The 22,912-nt window shown below is 36.0% G+C and overlaps 1 protein-coding gene across 1 annotated transcript in view; it reads left to right on the top strand.

Annotated features, from left to right (window-relative positions):
* The window catches only part of RYR2 (ryanodine receptor 2), a gene marked incomplete at both ends in the record, with an annotated part of 387,777 nt that overhangs the window by 100,093 nt on the left and 264,772 nt on the right, over positions 1–22,912 (top strand). The window contains 2 exons of the mRNA XM_080615870.1: positions 2,291–2,410; positions 22,679–22,783. Coding sequence (XP_080471996.1) covers positions 2,291–2,410; positions 22,679–22,783 — 225 coding nt within the window. The remainder of the gene's footprint in view (positions 1–2,290; positions 2,411–22,678; positions 22,784–22,912) is intronic.

Raw genomic sequence — 22,912 nt, 5'->3', positions numbered from 1 at the left:
TTCTGTACTGATGTGCACAGAAATACAAAGTAACTTAGAGCTGGGTGTGCATAACACCTGATTATCTGCAGTCACATTTCACTTGATCTGACAATGGCATCATGTCTTTCTTAATGTTGTGTGCCAATTTTATCAACCTCACCTTGAGTGAGAAGTTCCACAACATTCTGACTCTGTGGCCTAAATTAAGAGAATGTTTATGGTAACTGTCTACACGCAAAACAAAGAAAATGGAGCAAAACAGTGTTATGATTTGCTTTGTTGTTTTAATGAGTATGTCCTGCCAACCCAGGAATTAACTTTGGAAAAGGGCATGGGAGGGTGATTAATTGTCATTATTAATTAGTAAGCATTTTTAAAGAAATCAGTCTTTATTTGTGAACTATGTATTTACAAAATAAGCCATGTACACTGCACAGCAAATGAAAAAATATTTGCAAAATGAATTGAGAAAGTTTGTACGTCACGAAATTTATCAGTTTTCCTGTCTCAATTCTACAGTAGTCAGCAGCTACATTATGCATGTATGCATGGTGATTGTGCACAATTCATTTGCAGGAAGTGATATGATGCATTAGATTGTTAACTAAAAATTAAGTATGTCAGGGAGTTGCCCCAAACCAAGTTATGTTTTTACTGCTGTCAGTTAGAAACATTTTTGTAGATGGACTCTGTAGAACCCTTTTCAAGCTTTCTCTAAAAGCATGGCATACAATGGTAGAAAATAGGGCAGTACTTTCAGCAGAAAGTAGCCTTACTATGCTGTCTGCCTCTGGCTATGGAGGTGTGATTTTAGCATCTTCTCTAGTGACCTTTTCTGGAGACAACTCTAGCACAGTGTATGATTGTGAAACTGGAGTTTCCATCTGCTGGTGTGGTTATTTAGGAAGAAGGGCTAGGAAGAGAAAGAGGAAGAAGAATGTGTTTATATGGCTACAATTTAGCACCACTTTTTTTTAACCTGAAAAGAAACTTTTATTTGAATCAAGTGTAATTAAGATTAGGGCATACTAATTTTGCATTTTAAAAACCAAAACCAACTCTCTCACCCCATGTGCTGTTGGCTTTAATAGATGCTTCTTATACAAAGAATACACAGCAAAGCTCTTATCTCTGTATATGTAGTCTTCTAGTTCCTTGATTTTTGGCCTTTAGGGATTTTGCTGTTAGTTACAATTGTGAACTGCACCTATAAACACAGGCACATATTACATTTTCTGGATTTAATGTCTGACTGGAAGCAGTTACTGCTTTTTACTTTGCAATTGATAGTGAAATGCAGCTTGGGGACTGTTGTTGGTATACAAGGAAATGGGTTCACCTACACTTAGGGCTAGGGTTTGCCACATGAGGACAACTTAAAAAAGGTAATATGAATTACTTTTCAAAGTGTTTGATTAAACTCTATTTAGTCTCCTTTTCAGAATTAAATACAACTTAATTTAGTTTTATTACTAGATTGAAGTAAGTTAAAGCAAATAGAAGTCCAGATTAATTCAGGATGAGTGCTTAAAAGTGGCTTCGAATTACTCAGTTTAGTTTGAATTCAGGCATTTTAGTTAATGTAAAAATGTAAAAAGGTGGCTGTAAGAACACTTTTTTTTTTTTTTTTGGTAAACATGCATTCCTTACCATGTGCATTTTTGTACCCTCATCCTGTTCTGCTTCCAGTTGCATGCTTCATGTGGTAGTTTTGTTTTTGTATTTCATTTTATTTACAGTGTTCAATATGGCCTCTTCATAATCATTCATGTGAAATTCATGATTGGAAACTCTAATTTTGCTTCCTAAATGAGTATGAAGAATACAGAGAAAAAAGAATAAAAATTTCTATTCTTAAACAGCAAAATTGTTAGAAAACAGATTTATTACAAATTTTTTCTTTCTTTTTAACTTGAACTAGATTTCTGCAAAGGGATTCTGCAGTTCATAGTTATGTTACTTTAAATGACTGGGATTTACATAAGGATCTGCTTCTGTTTTTTCAGGTTTGTTGACAAAATCTCTTTCGTCTATATTACTACAAGGATTTAGTCCCATAACATTTATATTTCATACATACTGACCTTTGTTACAAGAACAAGCAAAAAGGAAAAGCACATATGTAGTTATTGGAATTATTTTAATTGATTTGCCACATTCAAAATAAAAATTATGCAGAGATTTGATTCTGCTTGTGTTTGGGGATAGATCTTTCTGTGTTTAGCAATGATTTTGTAAATGATCTGGCCCAGATCTTTTTGGGCCAGAAACATAACCACTGTTCTGTTCTTGTTTGTTTCTTTGGTAGGATGATGAAGTGGTTCTGCAGTGCACTGCAACTGTTCACAAGGAGCAACAGAAATTGTGTCTTGCTGCAGAAGGATTTGGCAACAGGCTTTGCTTTTTGGAATCCACATCAAATTCTAAGGTACTTCTGAGTGTTTAAAGTGTCATGTATGAAGCAAGGATACAGCTATAATACTTTGATGTACAATACACAAATTGTTCTAGGAGAATGGACAAATCAAGTATATCAATAATTTAAGGAATATTTAGTGCCCCTTTGAAGATTAACTGTTCCTTTGTAATGGCCATTTGGCTAAACTCTAATGCTGTGGTTTCTGTTTTGGGCTCACTTTAAAACTAGCTAGCTGCAAAAGTCCATATCAGTAATATGCTTGTTATTTTGCTTGTCCAAACTCAGTTGTAGTAAGCTGCAGTTCAGTTTTTGTGTACTCAAAGACACATTTGATTACTCTGATTTTTAACTCCACAGGAAAGAGAACATTTACTCTATTTGTGGTTTTTATTCTGTAACATTTATGTTGAGGTGATGATTGCTTTCAGTCCTTCTTATTCCCTGAGCCTAATAATCATGCAGGTATCAAAATTCTCATCGATTCAGTTTGTTATCTAAGCCTACTTAACTCTGCTATATATGCAGTAGATACAGTAGTTTGGAAAATTAATCACGTATGCTCAAATAATTATTTTGAAGACAAAAATGTGCCTTCTCATGGCAGAACTGATTTGTGACTAAAGCAATGGGTATACTTGGACATTTTATTTATACAAAGGGAAGAGCGTTCCTTATATTTGTTTTTTCTTCAGCTGAAATATTAATGTTTGATGAGAAAATAAAATTAAGTTAAAGCATCTGGAAAGACATCTTTAGAGATTTAGAGCAAAAAAATGATAGTTTTTATCTTGCCAGCTTCCATAACATTGCATTGCTTCTGTCTGATACATTGAAGAGTAGTGCTTCATTTTCTGTGTCATCATTTTGAATCTATTATTCATAATAATAAATTTTTCACTAGGATATTAATGATTCATTATAATAGCAGTGATCTAGATGAATTAATTCGTGACTCTCTCTTTTAAGTGGATCTTTTTAACAATAAAAATGTGCTGGGATGGACGTGGTTGCAGTGCTAGTTGCCTGGAAGGCCAGAAAAATCTATTTAATGAATTTATTATCATTCAGTAAGTTTGGATATTGAATCTATAGTCTTTCTATCACTGTATAAAATTCCTGAACATTCTTGCCTTTAAGGGGTGTGAAATTTATACTGTATTCATCTGCTATGTTTCCCTGTTGATGCTGCTTTTTCTCAGTGTTTTGTGAAGCAGTATTTATTCTGCTTAATCTGCATGAATTTAGAGAAAAAATAAAAAACAAACATGAGAAACCCCATACAGCTCATCCTTGTTTTAATTTTTAAGGGCTGACAGTTTCTAGGATAAGCTTGTTTGAAGTCATTTGGAGATATAAATACTGAGGGAGCTGTAAAATTACCAAATCTTTAAAGCAAAGTTTACTGTAAATAAGAGAAAAAAAATATGTATTTCTTCCTAATATCTGTGTCCATACAATGTTACTATTTATTATGTAAGGAGGAGCATAGGAAATATTACAAAAGGCATGTAATAATTTGAAAAAGGTTTCAATGGAGTTCATAAGGCAGTTACAATATTCCACTGCATGTCTTGAAGGCTATTTTTTCCAGTTGTAATGGATTGTGATGCCCTTTAATTTGGTAGTGTGGCATCTGAATTACAGGTATCAAGGATGAAGTATGAAACCAAGCACCAGTAATAGGCCAAAGACAGGTAATAGACCTTAGCTATCATCCTAGACTTGCATTCTTGAGAATGCCTGGTACGATCCACTCCTTTTCTCCAGTATCCTTCAAGATGTGGCTCCTAGTGATATAGCTGATGTTTTATTATCAGAGCTTATTAGCATGCATTTTCTCACAGCAAGGTCATTCACACTACAGAAATAATGGTCAAATTGTAGATATATATTGATAGAATAATTTAGCAACTAATGACTGTTAATGTTTATCCTATTACAACACCACCGGCAGGCCTATTATGAAAATCACTTTATTAATTTTATTTTCTTCCGTTCAAGCTTACAGCACAAGTGTTTCTTTGGGTGGTTGTATAGATTCCGTCGCTGCTGGGAGAACAGCAGATTTTGAAAACAACATACTAATGAAAAAGGATGATGCTAGTTGGGCTAAATTAGCAAGCATTTTAATAAGCATTATCAGTTCACATGTGCTCACATTTCAGAACTATTTACAAATTCCACTGTCTTCTTTTGGGAAATAATCCATGCTTGTCAAATCACTTTACTGAGAAAAAATACTCTCTTTATTTCTTAGCTGTTTAACTATATTGTTCTGCTGTATATCTTGTGAAGTGTTTGAATTTTAAATAGGGAATGAATTCATATTTGGAGTTACCTTAGAGCTTGTTCTTAGGTTTGAGGTTGGTTTATTTGTAGCAAGTGGAGAGACATCTCTTACTATTAGATTTGCTGTCAGACTGCTTCTGAGAAGAAATGCATCTTATCACAAAATGTCATTTTATGGAATCAAATTTTAAAGTACAGTTATATTTTTAAGTTTGTGAATGTTTTTGTCCATTGGTTTACTCATTCTTACAGAAAGAGAGTTGGGAGGTTAAGCCTAGAGAAGAGAAGGGTCCAGGAGACCCTATAGCAGCCTTCCAGTACTTAAACAGGGCCTACAGGAAAGATAGGGAAGAATTCTTTTTCAGAGAATGTAGTGATAGGATGAGGAGTAACTATTTTGAACTCAAAGAGGGGAGATTTAAATTAGGCATTAGGCAGAAGCTATTTACTACGAGTGTGTTGAGGCACTGGAACGGCTGCCTAGAGAGGTGACTGCCCTATCCCTGATGTTCAAGGCCAGGTTGAACAGGGCCCTTCCACACCTAGTGGAAGGTGTTCCTGACTGTGGCATGGGGGTTGGAACTAGATGATCTTAAGGTCGTTTCCAACCCAAACCATCCTATGATTCTATATAGTCTAGGAAGTGCTGAGTAAAGGGGAAAACCGATAACTCTAGGCAACTTTTAGTACTGCATGAAAGGTTATTGTCCTTTGTTTCCAAGGCACACCATGGGCTCATGTCCACCTTAATGCCATCAGGCCCTTTTCTGCAAAGCTGCCTCCCAGACAGTGAGACCCTAAATTGAGTCATGGGTCATTATATAGCAAATGTATTCTTGATTTGAAATGAATTATTTAATCCAATGGATTTGTTTGCTTTTGTGAAGGACGCACAGAGTGACTACATCCCATGCTGGTTACAGCAATAGCCTTGGAGAAATCAAGGATTCATCTTTGTAACAGTTTGTTTGAGTTCTGCCAGCGACTGTTCTCTACCTCTGGCTGATAATGGGATAAAGGCTATTTTACACTTTACACTATCCTTATTTCATTCTCTTTTTTTTTTTTTTTTTTTTTAAGTTGGTGGTGTGGTTTAAACCCAGCTGTCAACTACAAACCACACAGCTGCTCACTTACACCCTCCATGGCAGCGTGGGGAAGAAAATTGGGAGGGTGAAAGTGTGAGAACTCATGGGTTGAGATAAAGACAGATTAAGAACTAAAGCAAAAGCTGCATGCACGAGCAAAGCAAACCAAGGAATTCATTCACCACTTGCCATCATCAGGCAGGTGTTCAGCTATCCTCAGAAAAGAAGGGCTCCATCACACATAATGGTTACTTGGGAAGATATATGCTATCACTCCAAACGTCCCCTCCTTTCTTCTTTCCCAGCTTTATGAGCATGACACTCACCATAGGATCTGGAATATCCCCTTGGTCAATTGGGATTGGCTGTCCTAGCTGCGTCTCCTCCCAGTTTCTTGTGCGTGCCCAGCTGGGGATGGGGGGTGGGTGGAGGAACAGAAAAAGGCTTTGACCGCTTAAGTGCTGCTCAACAGTAACTAAAACATCCCTGAACCGTCAACACTTTATTCAGCATGATCTACCTCATCTATAGAGGTGTATTATCTCAAGTGTTAGCTCAATAATTGTATTTCAATGTCTATCAATCAATTTCAAAGCAGATCTATCTCAAAATAGATATTGTTCTAGGAATAGGTTACATATCTGATATTCAGAATACATAAACCATCAAAAAATTTTAACGTTCAAAAGGTTGCAATGGCAAGAATAAGAAAACCCAGAGACATGCTGAAGACAAATAGTTTCCTTATTTCATCCCATTATTTATCCATTATGTCTTGTTAAATTTATAGCATGAATTTTAATTTCTTGACTAAAATGAAGAAAATAAGCGGTGACTGTCAGGAGAAAAAAAAAGGGCAAAAAAGAACACACACATTTTTTGACAATGGTCTATAGGTAATTTTGTTTCATCAATATTTGTGGTACTTTTAAGTCTATTCCTGATGTGGAAGACCCCTCCATTTTGTCAAAATTATTAAGTTTTCTCAATGACTTATGATATGTTTCTTTATATTTGAAAATTAGATTGTTGCCTTTTCTATATGAACAGATAGCTAATATGAGGAAGTTCGTTCATTAAAAGATTATGCTGTCTGCTGCTGAAGTAGCTTTATTTTAGGCCTAAATGATGCACAACATATTGAAAACCAAACAAGCTGGAGCTGTGTTTTAACAACTCCTGAATATGGTAACTGTCTGTGGTGCAGAGAGGAAAACACTCAGCTCTGAGCCAGTCACAGACATGGTTTTGATCATTTGTGATCCACTGCGCAGCAGAACACTTGAGAGTGAGTTACCTGTGCTTGTTACCCTTTTCTAATAGCATAAGGTGTTGTTTTCTCTTATTTTTATGGCAGGTGATAAATTCACACTTTAATTCCGCAATGCTCTGAGGTATAGAACAACTGCTTTACATCATTAAAAAGGACTGATAAAAACTGTAGTCCCGGTCCCCATCCCCACTCCCAGCCCCTTGACCTCTCATCAAGTTGGACCTGAGAGAGGGAAGGATAACACAGTGGGAGTTTTTAAAGATCTGGAAAAAAAAACCCAGAAATAACCTCTTTTTAACTTTTTTTTTTTCCTTTTTAAGAAGGTGGTGCATTGTGTGATTCTATGGTGTGAACTTCCCACTGCGTTCTGAACTACATTGTATATTATAAGTTACAGTAGAGAGTCCAGAAACTCTGATAACTTGGGTTTTTTTCATTTTTGTCTTTGAAGAGCCACTTTTCTTGCTTTACTCCAGTGTGACAGGACATGGTTGCAACACTAGGAGAGGTTCTGCAGATTTCTTGCTGGACTGGTGCGGGCCAGTCAGCTGGGGCTGTCTGCTCTGTGACCCAGAGCTATGTGTATCAGTGGTGTTCTATTCTTTGTTGGTCCCTAGATGCTGCTGTTGTGTGAGAGGTTAGAAAATAAAGCCTGATGATAAGACTAGCACGCTGTTTCTTGTGCTGCCAAATACCAGTTCTTGGTGGTTTTTTCTTTGCCCTTTTTTGATCTGTTTTCAGTACAAAAGCAGGAGCTGGATAGGTGGCTGTGCTGGAAGGGAAGAGGAGAATGAGGGGGGAGGGAGGGTAGAGAGAGATGCTCACCAGGCACAGCCAAAGTTACAAGAAAGTATGATTCTCTAGTATTTACACAAGTAATTTCTCTGCCAGCAGTCAAATTCTATACAGATGTGTCAAGAAGGGTGTCATTCTAAACAGTGGGCAGGGGCACTGGCTTGAACTCCTCTACCTTTGTTGCCTTGGGGAGAAAGCCTCTATTTTTTTTTTTTTTCCCTTTGTCTTCCAGAGTGTAAGATCTGAAGGCAGGAATTGCTTTTTTTGTCTTGTACAGCAAACGCTTGAGCATGTTCTCAGTGGCTGAGGCAAATAATCTTTCTGACTTCAGAGAAATTGAGTCTAAAACTGTTTCTGACAGCCAAGAAACTGTACCTGTACTTTGCAGTTTTTGATTGCATTAAATCCAAATGTATGACAAAACGCACATGGTATCCATTAATGTATGGTACAAGTAGATGCTTTTTGAGCAGTTACTGACATAATGAAATGCTAAGTATTTGAAAATTTGATTCACACTGAATAATCAAATCAGGATTGTGTTTACACTGGATTGTTCTGGGAATTTGTCATACAGCAAGGTATTTGTTTTGGGTTTTTTTGGTAGCTGCAGTCATTTCTTTCTGTGCTTATGTTTCCATTTTGTCCTTCTAAAGAAGTAAAAAAATTCTGTGAGGCCTTTGGCAAGGCTTTGTAGCTCCACCTCTGAGGCAGTTTTAATTGCCTTTGTGTTATGTTGCCAAAATAAATGTTCATATTTAATAGCAAAGATGGCACTTAATCTTATGTAATGTCGTGTTCAGAGGACTCCATTTAGCAGACATTCACTAAGATAATCAATTTTAATAATTTAAATGAAAAGTTGGTAACCATTTCATGTGTACTTCCACATTACTTTCATAATTTAGACATATGTAGAGGAAGTCTTCACAGGCGTAGACCAGACAGGGTTTTGTTCCATGAAACATTCTTTCCCAATAAAATGCTTCTCTATAGTAGTTTTATGCAACACAATTAATATAATTGTAAATATTATTTATTATGTACATAGATTAAATTTTTATTCTTTTTAAGCCCTGTATAAATCGTGAGCCTACATGCAGATGTGTAGCCATAGCCATCAGACCTGATTGTGATCCTTGTACTTAATCCCAAAAACCAACAGAATTACTTCTTGAAATGGAAAGCAAATAATTTAAAGTAAATGTGAAATATTCAAATGAATGTGAAACACACTGGGTCAGATCTCCATTAATCTAAAGCTGCAGCAGAAATATGACTTTATATCAGCTGAAAATTGTGTGCAGTATTAGTAGACATAATAATAAAACTTAGCATGTTTGGGGAGTTAGGTGATGGTACTACTTCAGATAATGGCACTGAATGAAGGAGTAGTACGTATGATATGTATGCATACATTATGTCTGTTAGCAGCTAACCAATGCAAGACAAATTTGAAAACACTCTTTTTATCTTTAATGATTTGTTTCATACTCGTAATAACATAGGCCATCCAATCAAGAAATGTAATCCAAAGCTGTAAAATTTTTATTTAACAAACAAAACCTGAGTTGTAATTTCTGCATTCAAATAAGTAGTTTGCAACTTCAGTATCTAAATGTCTGTTAAAAGCAAACAAACCAACCCTAAATGTTTATAATGATGGTGGTTGGTGGTAGTCATTGTTTGGTTGTGTTTTTTTTTTTTTTGTTTTTAATTGAGAAAGAAATGCAGGAATTCAACTTGTGGTGCAAGCTAAGTGAACAAGACCTGAAAACTCCCATTAAAGCAGTTTCCTTTATAGCTCTATGTCCCAGTAGCTGTTTAGGCCTCTCGTTATTTAAAGATTAAAACAGAAAAGAAGGAGATATTATGCTGGAAAACCTTATCTGAGATAAAGCTGTGATCCAAGCACCATGATGGAAGGAGGTCATATATGCCGTGTACAGTCATTTTTTGGTGAGTTTCCTGCAGGCTTCTGAAAACCTGCTAGTTTGCTGTGATTTAGCTTCTGAGTCCTACCGTTCTTAGTACTGTTCCTGTTAAAAAGAAGAGTTGCTATTGCATGATGGCTTTGTTTATTTGCATTTTGAAAATTCTGTTCAAAGCAATGCCCTCACGCCATTGCAGAGTTGGTAGTTGGGTTTCTCCCCCCACCCTCCACATAGTATAAAAGTCTTGGGACTTTTAATAATCTTGGGATTAGGTGTTAAGGACTGGAAACGGATTATTTGCCTTCACCAAATACACTAGCTGTGTACTAAAATACTGTCAGAAAGTCCTTGAAAGATAAATAAAGTGATATATAGAGCAAAACCAGAATATTTTGAGGTGTGAGTTCTTTGCTGCATGCTTGTGTCTGATCAAAGTTAAAACTGATAGCTGTTCAATGCTAGCACTTCCCCGGCTGCTTTGGGCTTGGTGCATTACCCTGGGTAACAATATCACAAGGTTACACAGTGACATATTCAGCTAAGCCCTGTAGAGCTCAGGATTTTAAATATTTTCTGTGATGGGTTTATAGCAGAATTGTGTGTAGTTCATTGGTACAGGTGGAATAGTTGCAAAGGAGTCATCGGAATTTTAATTAGGCTGATATGTAGCTGCTCATCTGCAAACCTGAAAAAACAGATTTATAAGTCTGTGTGTTCCAAGCTCAGAACACATGAAAGTTCAAATGTTTATTTTAAGCCCTTTGGACAATGTTTGTCTAAAGCAAGAGTTTCTGTTTAGCGATGTAGTCCTGCTCAGCACTTGAGGTAATTGCATTGTTACTTTCTACTCAGTATTTTTAAGCACTGTTGGGCTAAGTCTGGCTCAGCAGACTCCTGTGAATCATTCTAGCCCAATGGGCTCTCAGAAATTAGGATAAAGAAAAGTGGCCAATTAATGAGTGAATCTACGTACTTCCTTGAGGTAAGTAGTATCAGTCATATCTGATTGACTGATATCTGAAACAAAACAAAGAAGAAGGATATGAAGGATTTTTTTTGTTCGTTTTGTTTGCTTAGACTTTTTGAAATTTTTATCTTTTGGTGATTTTGAAGATTCTTGGTTTTTCCTTCTGGCTACTTCCCCATGAAAAATGAGGAAGATTCGTGCTTTTTTACCGATGAAGAGAATGCTGTATCTTGCTATCCTAAGGAGTATTTACAACATTAAATTGAGGGTGTTAGTTTATAAATAATCTTGATTGGAGGAGGTAATAATTGTGCAAGTGGAAAAAGCTTGGAGGTTGAATATATATGTTTTGTGTCGCTGTGCTTGAAACCCAAATGCAAGTTGGTTTTAGTAATTTTCTTAATGCTGCTAAGGGGGTTGCTGCGTACAAATGCAAGCATAACTTTTTCTGGTTTCACAAGCAAAAAAAGAGTCACTTTGCTTTGCATTAAAAAAAAAAAAAAGAAAACAAACCCAAAATTATGATCCTAAGGAGTCTGCATAAAGGCAGAAGGTCAGAGTGAAGGCTGCTTTTCCTAGTGTTTAATTATTTTTGAAAAATGGCTGGAAGCTTGCTGTTTGTTTGAAAACTTGTAGGTACCAGTGATGGACATGCAATTTATGCCTGAATCCTGAATCACACTGACGCCTCCAGTCTGTTTTTTCTAAATGAACCAACTTGGATGTAGTAGCTGGAGGATGGGAATAATATTGTGGTTTCCCACAGTATGATTAGTAGCTTAAGATGTCCTTCCTTTCTCTTTCTTGGCTTGGCTTTTTCAAATAGTAGTTATAAGTCAAAAGGAGTTTTATGGTTCTCTGTGCCTCAATGCAAGGATCTCGTAAAGCAATGATTCTGTGCAGTCTACTTTTGTGCTGCCTTAAATCTGTTAGTTGGGGAGTTGTGTGAGCTGAAAGGGGTTGAAGCTAATGTTCTGCTTAACTGAGTGTGAGAGGTTTTCATGTCTTACAGAAAGCGATATTCTTGTACATATAGTGAGTTCCTGTGAATAATACTAATTGATGTTTTGAGCTTGAACTCCTTAGAATTTCTGTCTTCCCTTACTAATGGATATAAATAATGTATTTAGGAGTGGGAAGCTTTTTCTATTTTCCAGGTATTTACACTCTTTTCTTGACATATTTACAAAAATATCTATGATTCTATGATTGTAATATCATCTACAAAAGCATTGCCTTTCCATAAGAACTGGCTTTTTACACACATCACAAAAAGTGTAGGAAGCAAATGTCACTGGCCTGATTTCTAAAGGCTGATACAGTCTTCCCTTAACAATCCTGCAAACTCTACCTCTATCCCTCATTTAAATGTCTTTTAATGGTAACAGGAAATTAGGAATTTCAGGTTTTCTTGATGTTTCTCTTAGTATCAATGGGTTTTAATTGAACAGTTCAGTGTTTACAGCTAGTAAAAGGCAATAATCCAGGGAAAGTGCATCAAAACCGGTAGCAGCCATCATTCACATGGCTTCAGATAATATAGGATGAATTAATTTAGCTCGTTTAGAGTGCTTTAAATGGCCAAGGTATGGTTTGGTAATTAAAAGACAAAGCAGGGACAAGTTGTTTCTAGAGGAAGGAAAATGCCCAGGCTCTGTGACATTTTGAGTACCAAGAGAAAAACAAACAGGCACAGCACAGGACTTGTCTGAGAAGGCGGGACAGAGGTCCTGGAAGGCAAACAAATATTCCGCTCAGTGCAACATGAAGGATGAACAGACTTGCCAAGAAGCCATTTGAGTGCCTGTTATTCAATAAACAGGAAAGCCCAGTAATACCAAATTTGTTTCTCCAGTATGTAGAGATTAATTATTAGGCAGTAGAAAAAGGTCCATAGAAATGAAGTACAATTGGAATGAAGTCTTATTTGAAATAAGAAACATGGCCTAGTTTGTTTAGCTTTCGTAATAATACTATGCTTTGAGTGCTGTATTTGATATGTGTTTTGGTGAGCAGTACACTTAGTGACCTCTTTTGGCTGGTACAGTTGGAAGTATGTGTACAGATCATAAAAGTCCCATTTTTAAAACTCAAATTAGCGAAAGAATTATCTCCTGTTGTATACATTTCAAGCTTATTTATTATAGAGGACAACTGTATCTATAGTTTCTACAGATCCATTATTTTCACATATACATAACTGACAATTGTTTTATTTCTATAGAAAAGATGGATTTCTTGGGAGAAATAATTAAGAAGAGTTCTGATTATTTTGGAAAATTTGCAATATTTTTTTTAATTATTTTTAAAAAGCAACACCAAAAAAAAGGCATTTGAAAGGTTATGTTAAATGCCCAGCATAGACGTGCACCTTAGTGGAGGAGTAGAACATCTTTGCTTGGTGGTGAAAGTTTAGATAATTGTTAAAATAAAAACATCTATAAAATAATGCATGATTGTCCATAATAGGTATCTGCAAAGTCTTAATACTGTAGTTACTATCTTACATGATGTCAAAGTGTGAAATCTTGAAAAGGAATAACTTCAAGACGGTAGCGAAGGAAACTCCAGGTTGGTGAATGGTCTAAATGAATGTGATAGTCTCACATAGGGGCAGTATTTGTAAACTTCTTGTTATACTCCCTTCTTGAACGTGTATTCAGGAGCAGCAGGAAAAGACTAAAAGTTCACATAGTTTACCTGGTCCTTGACCTGTCTTTACTATCTGAATTCTTAAGCTGCTTTATTAGCTCTTACATAATTCACTTCTGAGGCAGGTGGGTTCTTTGCTGGGAAATGCATGTGGGTATTTCTGTCTAGATGGTACTTTATGGCAGCTTTTTGTGCTCTTATGTTACTGAATGAAAAGCAGAGAGCCCCTTAAAAGTTGTTTGCTTAACAGCTTAGTAACAATATTTCGGCACCTTAGACCAAAATAGGACAGAATTTGAATCTTGAAGAAGCTGAACAAATAATCACTAATTAGTCTTACAAGCTTTGTGATTCTGTAGCTGATGAAGGTGCATAGTAAAATAAATGGGTGTTTTTTATATTATGCAGTGTATGCTCAAATGCAGTGCCATGCACACTGAGGCAGGGGTTTTATACATTTACACATTTACAGATAAACCACAATTTCGGAGTATACATGGTGAGAGAGTTTGTTTAAAAATAGATATTCTTGAAAATATTATTGTACTCTTCATGTGCAGCGAAACTCTGACAGTATATGTCCCTGAATCCATGAAGAATTTCCTGGCAGACAGTCCATGCTGTTAGGGGATGGCACAACTAAATTTGAATAAAGTATATCTAGCTTCTGCAGTCCTGGTGGGGTAGGCTGAAAATTCTGTGAGTGGTTGTATTTAATTTGTTTTGAGTATTTTTTTTTAATTAAACATATGAATGAGTACTGACTCAAAAAAAGATATACATTATTCATTTTAGTTAGCAAAACTGATCTGTTTTGCATAGGTGTGAAGAAAATACTGCCAATATGCGGTTTAGTACTGTAAGTGCCTAAGTGCATTGTTACATCTTGCCACAAAGGATTTTGGTAGCTGCGTATGCTTTGCTACTTTTAAACTGTGTTGCCCAGGAGAGAGCTGATGATGCATCTCTTTTCTTTAAGGGCAAGTCAGAGATGACTCAGAACATAAATTCCCAAGTCCCCAGTTCCAGCAATATTTGATAGGCAACAATTTTCCCAGTTGACTGTTGATTTCAGTAACATAAAATAGAAAGAGTAATAGTTGAAAATGTGTGATAAAATCCTTTGAAGTTAAAAATTTGTGTCTGTTATTTTATTTTATAGTTGATAGCTTATGAAATAAGTATGCAGGTTTTGCTTCTTTTAGGCCTGTTGTTTCACTTTCACTACAAAGTGAGTGAGTTCCTCATTAGAGTTGGCGTAGGGTATTCTGGAAGGGTTAGTATTGATATTTATTTGGTTTTCATTTTTACATGTTATAATTCCACTGTGAAGATTTCAGCTGTGTGAAAAATTTAATAGTAAGAGACTCTGTGCAAATAATGACTTATTGTTTATTATGCAGTGGTAAGATTTCTACTGAGACAGGTTAGGCTATGTCAGTTATTTATCACAGCCACAACAGACTTGCATGTTTACCCTGCTTGTTTGATCCTGAAAAAATATAGGATTCCTGCTTTGAAATATGATTGTTTTAATGAGCATAACTCATCATAAATAACAAATATGTGTGTATATATATATATATATATATAAATAAAATAAATCTGGTGAGAGATTAGAAAGATTTTCCTGTTGGGTGTCTGCTATGCTTTCCAGAAAGGAGCAAAAGAGCATTTTATAAAGATCATCTTTCTGATCAGGAATCAAAAGGTAGCTACTTCTTCCAGGTTCTAAAGCAACAGTACCCTCCCAGATCATAATACCATAGAATTTTCCATTACTTGTTGAAGTAGCTACATATATAACATAATCTCTAAGAATAAAAGGGAATTGTAAAGTTTTGAGTAATACACAAAAGATTAGCATAATAAGGTAGAATTTGCAGAATCAGCATGAAGCTAAACAAAAAATGTTTTGTTAATTTGGATGTGTGCCTAGAACCTCTGTAGTACTGTTTATCCTATGAGAATTTTTATTTTATTAATTAGCATAGAATTTTCCTAATTACCTTAAAAATGACCACATTTACACTGCATTAGGGTGATACAGTATTAGCTAATGTTCATCTAAGCTTCTGGCTACGGCAGCATATGTTGTAATGTCTGCTTTGTTGATTGACCTGGTTTATCCACCAAGGCTGAAATGCAGTTGTATGGCTTCTTACCCAGTATCACTTTTTATCTGTTGCTAAGATTTTTAAATTTTCAGGGAGCAGTTAAGAAAGAGAAACAGCCTTCAGTAGTGTAGATATGTTGGACTTACGCATAATTAGAAAGGAGACCAGAGGGAAGAGATGGAATGTAAGAAAATTACCTCTTTCCTTACCCTTGTTAGAGATGGAATGTATGAGGCCCTAAACTATAAAGAAAGTAAACATCATACTGGGAATTACAGCTTCCAAGCAGTGAAGACAGTCTGTTCTGTTAATAATGGCCTCAAGACCCTTGACAGCTCTCTGGAACAAAGTTGTTACCGAAGAGCATAAACCGAAGAATTGTAGCATGAAACTTTGATGCTCTTTCCAAGCATAAAAGAAAAGAATATAATTGTGCTTATGTAACAACAGCCTAAGTATAGGTTTCTTATGCATTTTTAAAGGAGGTTGTGAGAGAAGAAGAGCCCAAGAAGCAGTTTCCTAAATGTTGTTATACTTTCTTTGTAGAGCCCTAGTTTCAGGTAATACATTTTTCTTTGCCAGTGAACTGTTCCACTGTGACCAGCAGATGATATTCACTATTATTCACTATCTGAAAATAAAAGTAGGGAAGGATTTTGGTCTTTACTATTGTCATAAATCATATGAGTTAAAAACTAGTAACTCCTTGTGATAAGATGAAGACTTCTGTAGATGGGCATTTTTCTTTGTTATATCAACATGAAGTATGTTCAAGATTTTTTTCACTTCTGGGTTTGTCATATCTAATGCTTCATTTAAGAGAGAATTTTGCACACACAAATGTGGGTACAATAGGGAAACTTTGTATATGTGGCCACAAGAATAGAATCTATTTTAAAAAATTAAACACAGTTGTTTAGGTCAGATAAACAAGATCTGTTATAATGCGGGTTATCAGCACTTAGTGGTTTAGGCAACTAATATAAGAACCACTGAGGACTTAGAGCTGTCTTGTATTCTAGGCTTTGAAAATGAATTGATTACAATGTATTTGCAGTTCTCCCACTAGCTGTTTTGGCCTGTATTGGTGGTGTTTTCCCTTGTTGGTTTGTGGTGTTTTTATTTTGGACCCTATTCTGGCTTCATTCTCTGTCTACTCCTGTAAGTTTTTCAGGTTTTTCCCCTGAAACAGCTGTCCTGTGAACAAGGAATCTTTAAAGCTTCAACTGTTAACAGGAAAATTTTTACTATGTGAAAAATTAGGAAGTAGAACTTGACCAGATATTCAAAGTTTTTCCTAGAAAAAATGAAAAGCATACTTGTGATAAAGCATACTTGTGACAAAAGGCCACTCCCACTCTTCCAAAAACATGGGGACATTACAGTTTTCAGAGATAGTATCACAAAAAGTTTTGAATGTTGTAAATAATCTGCTTTTGATGGAAACAACTATTTTGGATGGAATAACCTATAAATGCCTGGTACAGAAAGTGATTGTTTCACACTGAAATAGACTAAGTGACTGAGAGCAAGTTTTTTGTAGGAGGTGGCCAGGTAAGCCTCATGGTCTTCCAACAATAAACACTCAGGAGCTTGACACAGTTAACGAAAGGTCCTCTCTTCTAGAACTGAAAGTGTAAGATTCATAATTCATTCTCTGTCTTTTCCGTTTGCGGATTTGGTGAATCTGATTCATCCCATTTAGCTGATGGGACTTGTCGTCAGAGCCACATATTTCTATGCAAGGTCCATTTTTTTTGATGGCAAGCTTGAAAACATGAAAAGCTGTGCCTTCTATGTGAAGTCCTAGAAAGGGATGTTTTTGCTTGATAATATTGACTGTGTTTCATCACTGTTATCAGACAGAATCTCATTTAAGTAAAAAGGACTGCCAAAAAGACTGAGATGTATAAATTTAAATGTAGCTAGAAAATAGATGATGGGTACAATTTCTTTCAGGCTATTCCCACAATAGGACTACAGATGTTTTGCTTAATTCTGTACTAAAGTTAATTTTCTGAATCCTCCTACTTAGATTCTCAAAGTTAGGCATCTAATAAATGTGTTAGTTTTAAAAAAAGTTATGAACACCCACATCTCATTTTTTGGCACTGATGTAAACTGTGGATGCTTCATAAACCAGGCTGCTTAGTTAGGTGGCTCTTAAGGCACTGATGTGTGAATATTTAGTATACAGTTAGAGATGAAATACCTGCAAGTGAATTTTCAGTGGGATTTTGGTTAGAAGAGAAATAAAAATAACCATGAGCTGAGCCTAGGAAAACAACTAGGAAGCCTGCAAATAACTAGGAATAGAAATAAAGCTGAGGTAAAGCTGCTTATTCTTAGAGGCAAAACTGTGTTTGCTGATGCTGTTTATTATTCTTCAGTCTTGGACTAGTATTTATGAAAGGCAGAAATTTACATTCATAAGATTATATATATCAAATTATACGAGCAGGTCATGTTATTGTGGCTTGTTAGCACTGTCTGATCATCAGAGTAATGACAGTGGGACAGAATTTTACATCTCAGCCTGTTGCTTTCATTGTCATCATGCTGGAGTGCAGTATGCTTGTAAATAATAATTCACTAAAACCTGAAGTAATGTGTAATGAATGCATCCAGTATCCATTATTCAGTTATGAGTGGACTAGAGGTAGAGATATTTTTAAATAGCATTTCAAAAGCTTTACTCAAAACACCTTTTTAATATAGGGTATGATTATCTAATTTGCAAATCTGCTTCCCACAGTGTAAGGCATAATTTACTATGCAAATATTGCTACAAAAATTAGTGTACACAATAAATATAATTTAAAATGGCAGGAAAAATAAGGGACTCTCAAATTTTCCAAATAATCCAGCAATTACTCCAGTAATAGACATGCTTTAAAAATTGCAGATAAGGAAAGAACTGCATTAATTGGTCTAGTTTTGCTTACTGTGCTACTGCAAACAATAATGAAGAATCAATGGAAAAAGTTAATAATTTATTCTTGTTCTAGCAGTACTGATGGATCTGCTTTTGAAGTTTAATACACGATTTCAAGTTTATGTAATCTATTTTTTTATCAAGCTACATGCATACTAGGTTGTAATTTTCAGTGACTAGATTGTATAGACAAATAATTGACAAGATAAAACTGCAAAGAAGAATAGAAAATCAGTAATGTTTTAAACTCTGAGAAATACTGGGAAAAAAGTGCTACTTTTTACTTTATAAGTCACTGGGTATATTTTATGTTAAAAATCATTAAAATATAATTGATTTTGCAAATGTATCAAAATGTGTTATTTTATACATTACATTTTATACGTACAATGCATTCCAATACATTATTGAAAAGTAACTAATTTTGAATACTGCCATTGTTTATCATAATTTTCCACTGGTCTTTCACATTAAAGATAAGTGATACAGGTTCCCTGGACTGCACAGGGACCTTGTTCTGTATTCTGCCAAAAACAAACAAAACAAACCCATTTAGAATATGAACCATTTTTCTCATTTTTCATGGTTTTCATGGTTATTTATGTCTGCTGAGACATCTGCTTTTGAGCACTGGTCATCTTTTTGGGTATTAATTGTGTTCCATTCTCAAAATAAAGATTTATTATTGCCATTAAACTGTTGAAAATTTCCAGGTAGTTAAAAGTAGTTTTGCTTTTTATTAAAACTTCATTGGTGGGTGGTTGTTAGACAGCAAAATATTTTCTTCAGAATTCTTTATGGTTGAATAGTGTGTTCATAATCTAGGAAAGCAGTCACTAAACTATCTGCCTACACATTTGACCTGTCCTGAGAAAAGCCTGACATTGCAAAACTGATTGCTACAGCTTTTCCTTGCAGCCTCTGGATTATGCAGTAATTTTCAAGATTGGGAACAAAATACTATAATGTAATTTCTATGAAAATATCTTTCAGTAGGAAATGCTGGGCTGCCACATAGCACTGAATACCTTTACTTTTCATATTTCATCCTCCATCTCTATGTGAGTTAATACGAGAGATAGGTAGAGAATTAGAGGACTGGTAAAGGTCGTGTTTTTTCTTCCTCATTTTTATTTTATGCTTTGATGAGATGGAAAATGCACTGTGAATAATATTTTTAGTATAATTACCTGGTATTATTATTTTTGGGGGGGCTATTCCAAATAGGAACCATCAATCTGTGTCTGTATACCAGCCTGAAGCCTCATCCTCTAAATCCAGAACTTTATAGGTATCGTTACTGAAATAGACTGTATAGGTGTATGCAGAGATCTAACTGTCTGAATTAAGTATTCTGGCAGTTCTCCATCTGTCCCATGTATGTCCATGCCATAGTGGTTGTAGAGTGTATGCAGCCCTGCCTGTGGGGTCTTCAGTAGAGCAGATTCGGGTGAGAAACTGACAGAGAGGAAGAGTCCAAATCGTGCACTCACTGCAAACATCAGTAGATGCATCTTCCTTCAGCTCTTAGGGCTTCCTTCAGCTCTCTGAGGTCTGCCAAGTGTCTAGGCATTCGTGCAGCAGAGATGAGGGAGGATAATGTGCTTTTCCTATTGTCTCAAGAAAAAGAAACTGGTTCTAACATTTTGCTAGACTGCAAAAAGTTTCTTTCACTTAATTAAAGCAAGATCATCTCATACAGGTCTCCTTTATTGCTCTCTGGCTGCACAAAGTGTGTCTTACCTGCTATGAGAGTAGCTGAAAAGTGTTCATTGGGACTCCATTCGCAGTTTTAATCAGGAAGGAAGAAAATACTCATGGCTGTCTTGAATGTAAAGAAGAATGGAATTGATGAAAGAGGAGTATCCTAGTTATGTTGGCTTGATCACTGTGAAATGATGCAAGATTTTCTGTATTTTAGGGTGTATAACCTGTAGGGTAGATTTAGTAGTACAAAATTTTGATAGGTCACAAAATTGTATGTGAAACATGTGAAACATATTCTGCCAGCCGAAATCTTGCTTTAAATAACACTAGTAACAGTAGTAACATTGTTATGGAGACTGTTTGCTTATATGTTTGCTTGTAACCAAATAGATGTAGAAAATGTAGTATCATCTGTTTTCTTCAGACTTGTTTGTCAGTCAGTCTTCACTGGGGAGTATTGAGGGCAGGTTAACTGTCAAGCAGTTCGTCTCTGTGAGGCTTTCAAGAACAGAAAATTGTACTTGTGTTTACTGAGCAGAAACAGCACCTTGCAACCTGTGATCTTTGAGTGCTCTCTTTTATGCATTATAAAGTATGGGCTTATGATAGTAGTTGCATTACAAGGATATTTTGAAGAGAATCTAATTAGTTGTCTGTTGGCCTAGTAATATCGTGAAAAGGACTGTTGTAGCATCTGTAACTACAAAAGAAAAATGCTAACAAGAAACCTAACAAGGTCGAGAGAGGTCCTCCTTCCCCTCTACTCTGCCCTGGTGAGACCGCATCTGGAATATTGTGTCCAGTTCTGGGCCCCTCAGTTCAAGAAGGACAGGGACCTGCTGGAGAGAGTCCAGCGCAGGGCAACTAAGATGATTAAAGGAGTGGAGCATCTCCCTTATGAGGAAAGGCTGAGGGAGCTGGGTCTCCTTAGTTTGGAGGAGACTGAAGGGTGACCTTATTAGTGTATATAAATATATAAAGGGTGAGTGTCACGAGGATGGAGCCAGGCTCTTCTCAATGGCAAACAATGATAGGACAAGGGGTAATGGGTACAAACTGGAACACAAGAGGTTCCACTTAAACTTGAGAAGAAACTTCTTCTCAGTGAGGGTGACGGAACACTGGAACAGGCTGCCCAGGGGGGTTGTGGAGTCTCCTTCTCTGGAGACATTCAAAACCCGCCTGGACACATTCCTGCGTAACCTTATCTAGGTGTTCCTGCTCCGGCAGGGGGATTGGACTAGATGATCTTTTGAGGTCCCTTCCAATCTCTAGCATACTGTGATACTGTGAAGTAAAGTAGGGGCCTGATACTAAGTGTTGGCATAAAAATATTTCATGCCTAAGTATTACTGCATAAGTCAGCCAAAATCTCATACAAAAAAGGCTGCTATTTAATGCTTTTTGACTGGGCTAAAGCTTTAATTTCAAATACAAGTTTATATTAATTTATTGAAATATAAATAGTGGAATGTAACAAAGGATCTATTATTAAAATTAGTTAATAGACTTAAATTACTGTAGTTAGGAGTGATGAACAACAATTTAATGAGCTATTATTGAAAGTGTGAGTTATTCTGGGTAAACTAAAAGAAAAACCCTCTTGAAAAATAGGGAATGAGATGGTTTTGTAGCTAGCTTTTACAGTTTAATGTTTGAGTCTTTGGAAGAGGCTTCTTCAAACTGTGAACAATTTCAATAAATGTAGAGTTTTACAGCTTTAGCAGTAAAAGTATTTATGATATATAAAACCAATTTCCAATAGTCAGTAAAAACATTCCTAAACTAAAATATGCAACTAACATGAAAAGAAAAAGAGAAGGAACATGAAAGAATTTCTGGAGGCAAGAAAAGGTGTGTAGGGGTTGCATATTCTACCAAGAGAAGAAAAGATCCCCACATAAAATCTAATTTTAGGGTTACTTTGTTACTTTTTAGCTTAGATATTTCTATTGCAAACCTGTTTCAGTTTTACTAGGAATTTTTATAATAATCTGGAAAATTCTTTTCTATAGCTCAGGGATTTTTTTTTTTTTCCCAATCATGACAACTTAAATATTTATTTTTATAAGACACTAGTTTTATCCCGCTTAGACCAGTTTATGGTAAAGCATACTGCCCTGCAAGGCTGAGAAGCTGCTGGCTTGGCCTTGGTACTCAATGACTAATGTTTCCACTACAGAAAATTCATCTTCACCTGGAAATCATCATAAAGATGAGGTCTGGCTACAACCAGTAGTGTAAAGACTGATGATCCCCTCCTCCCTCCCAGTGTCTCAGTACCAGTGACCCAATACTCCCAGTGTCAGCTTGCAAATGCTGAGCAGAGGGGAAGGATCACTGTTCTCCTCTTGCTGGCTAAGCCATAACTGTTGTAGCCCTGTATGTGGCTAGCTTTCACAGCCTCTAGGATATAGCAGTTCTTTCAAATTCATGGAAATTTAGGGAGAACAGAAGCACTGGAATGTGCCATTCAGCAAATCTGTCACTAATGTGATTGCATGTTTTTCTTTCACTTAGAATGTTCCACCTGATTTGTCCATCTGCACCTTTGTGCTGGAGCAGTCTCTGTCAGTACGGGCCCTCCAAGAAATGCTGGCCAACACAGAAGAAAAGGCAGAAGGGGTAAGTTATTAAATACTCACTTTTTTTATATCTTGCAAAATACAGTTTTTTGTTTGATTTTTTTTTTTTCATGAAATGTGTAACACAGATTTCGTGACTGGCACTTTGCTATAGGAATGGTCTCATTTT

This window comes from Psittacula echo (assembly GCF_963264785.1).
Source record: "Psittacula echo genome assembly, chromosome: 4".
Lineage (NCBI taxonomy): Eukaryota > Metazoa > Chordata > Aves > Psittaciformes > Psittacidae > Psittacula > Psittacula echo.
This window is presented reverse-complemented; position numbering and strand designations above follow the sequence as displayed.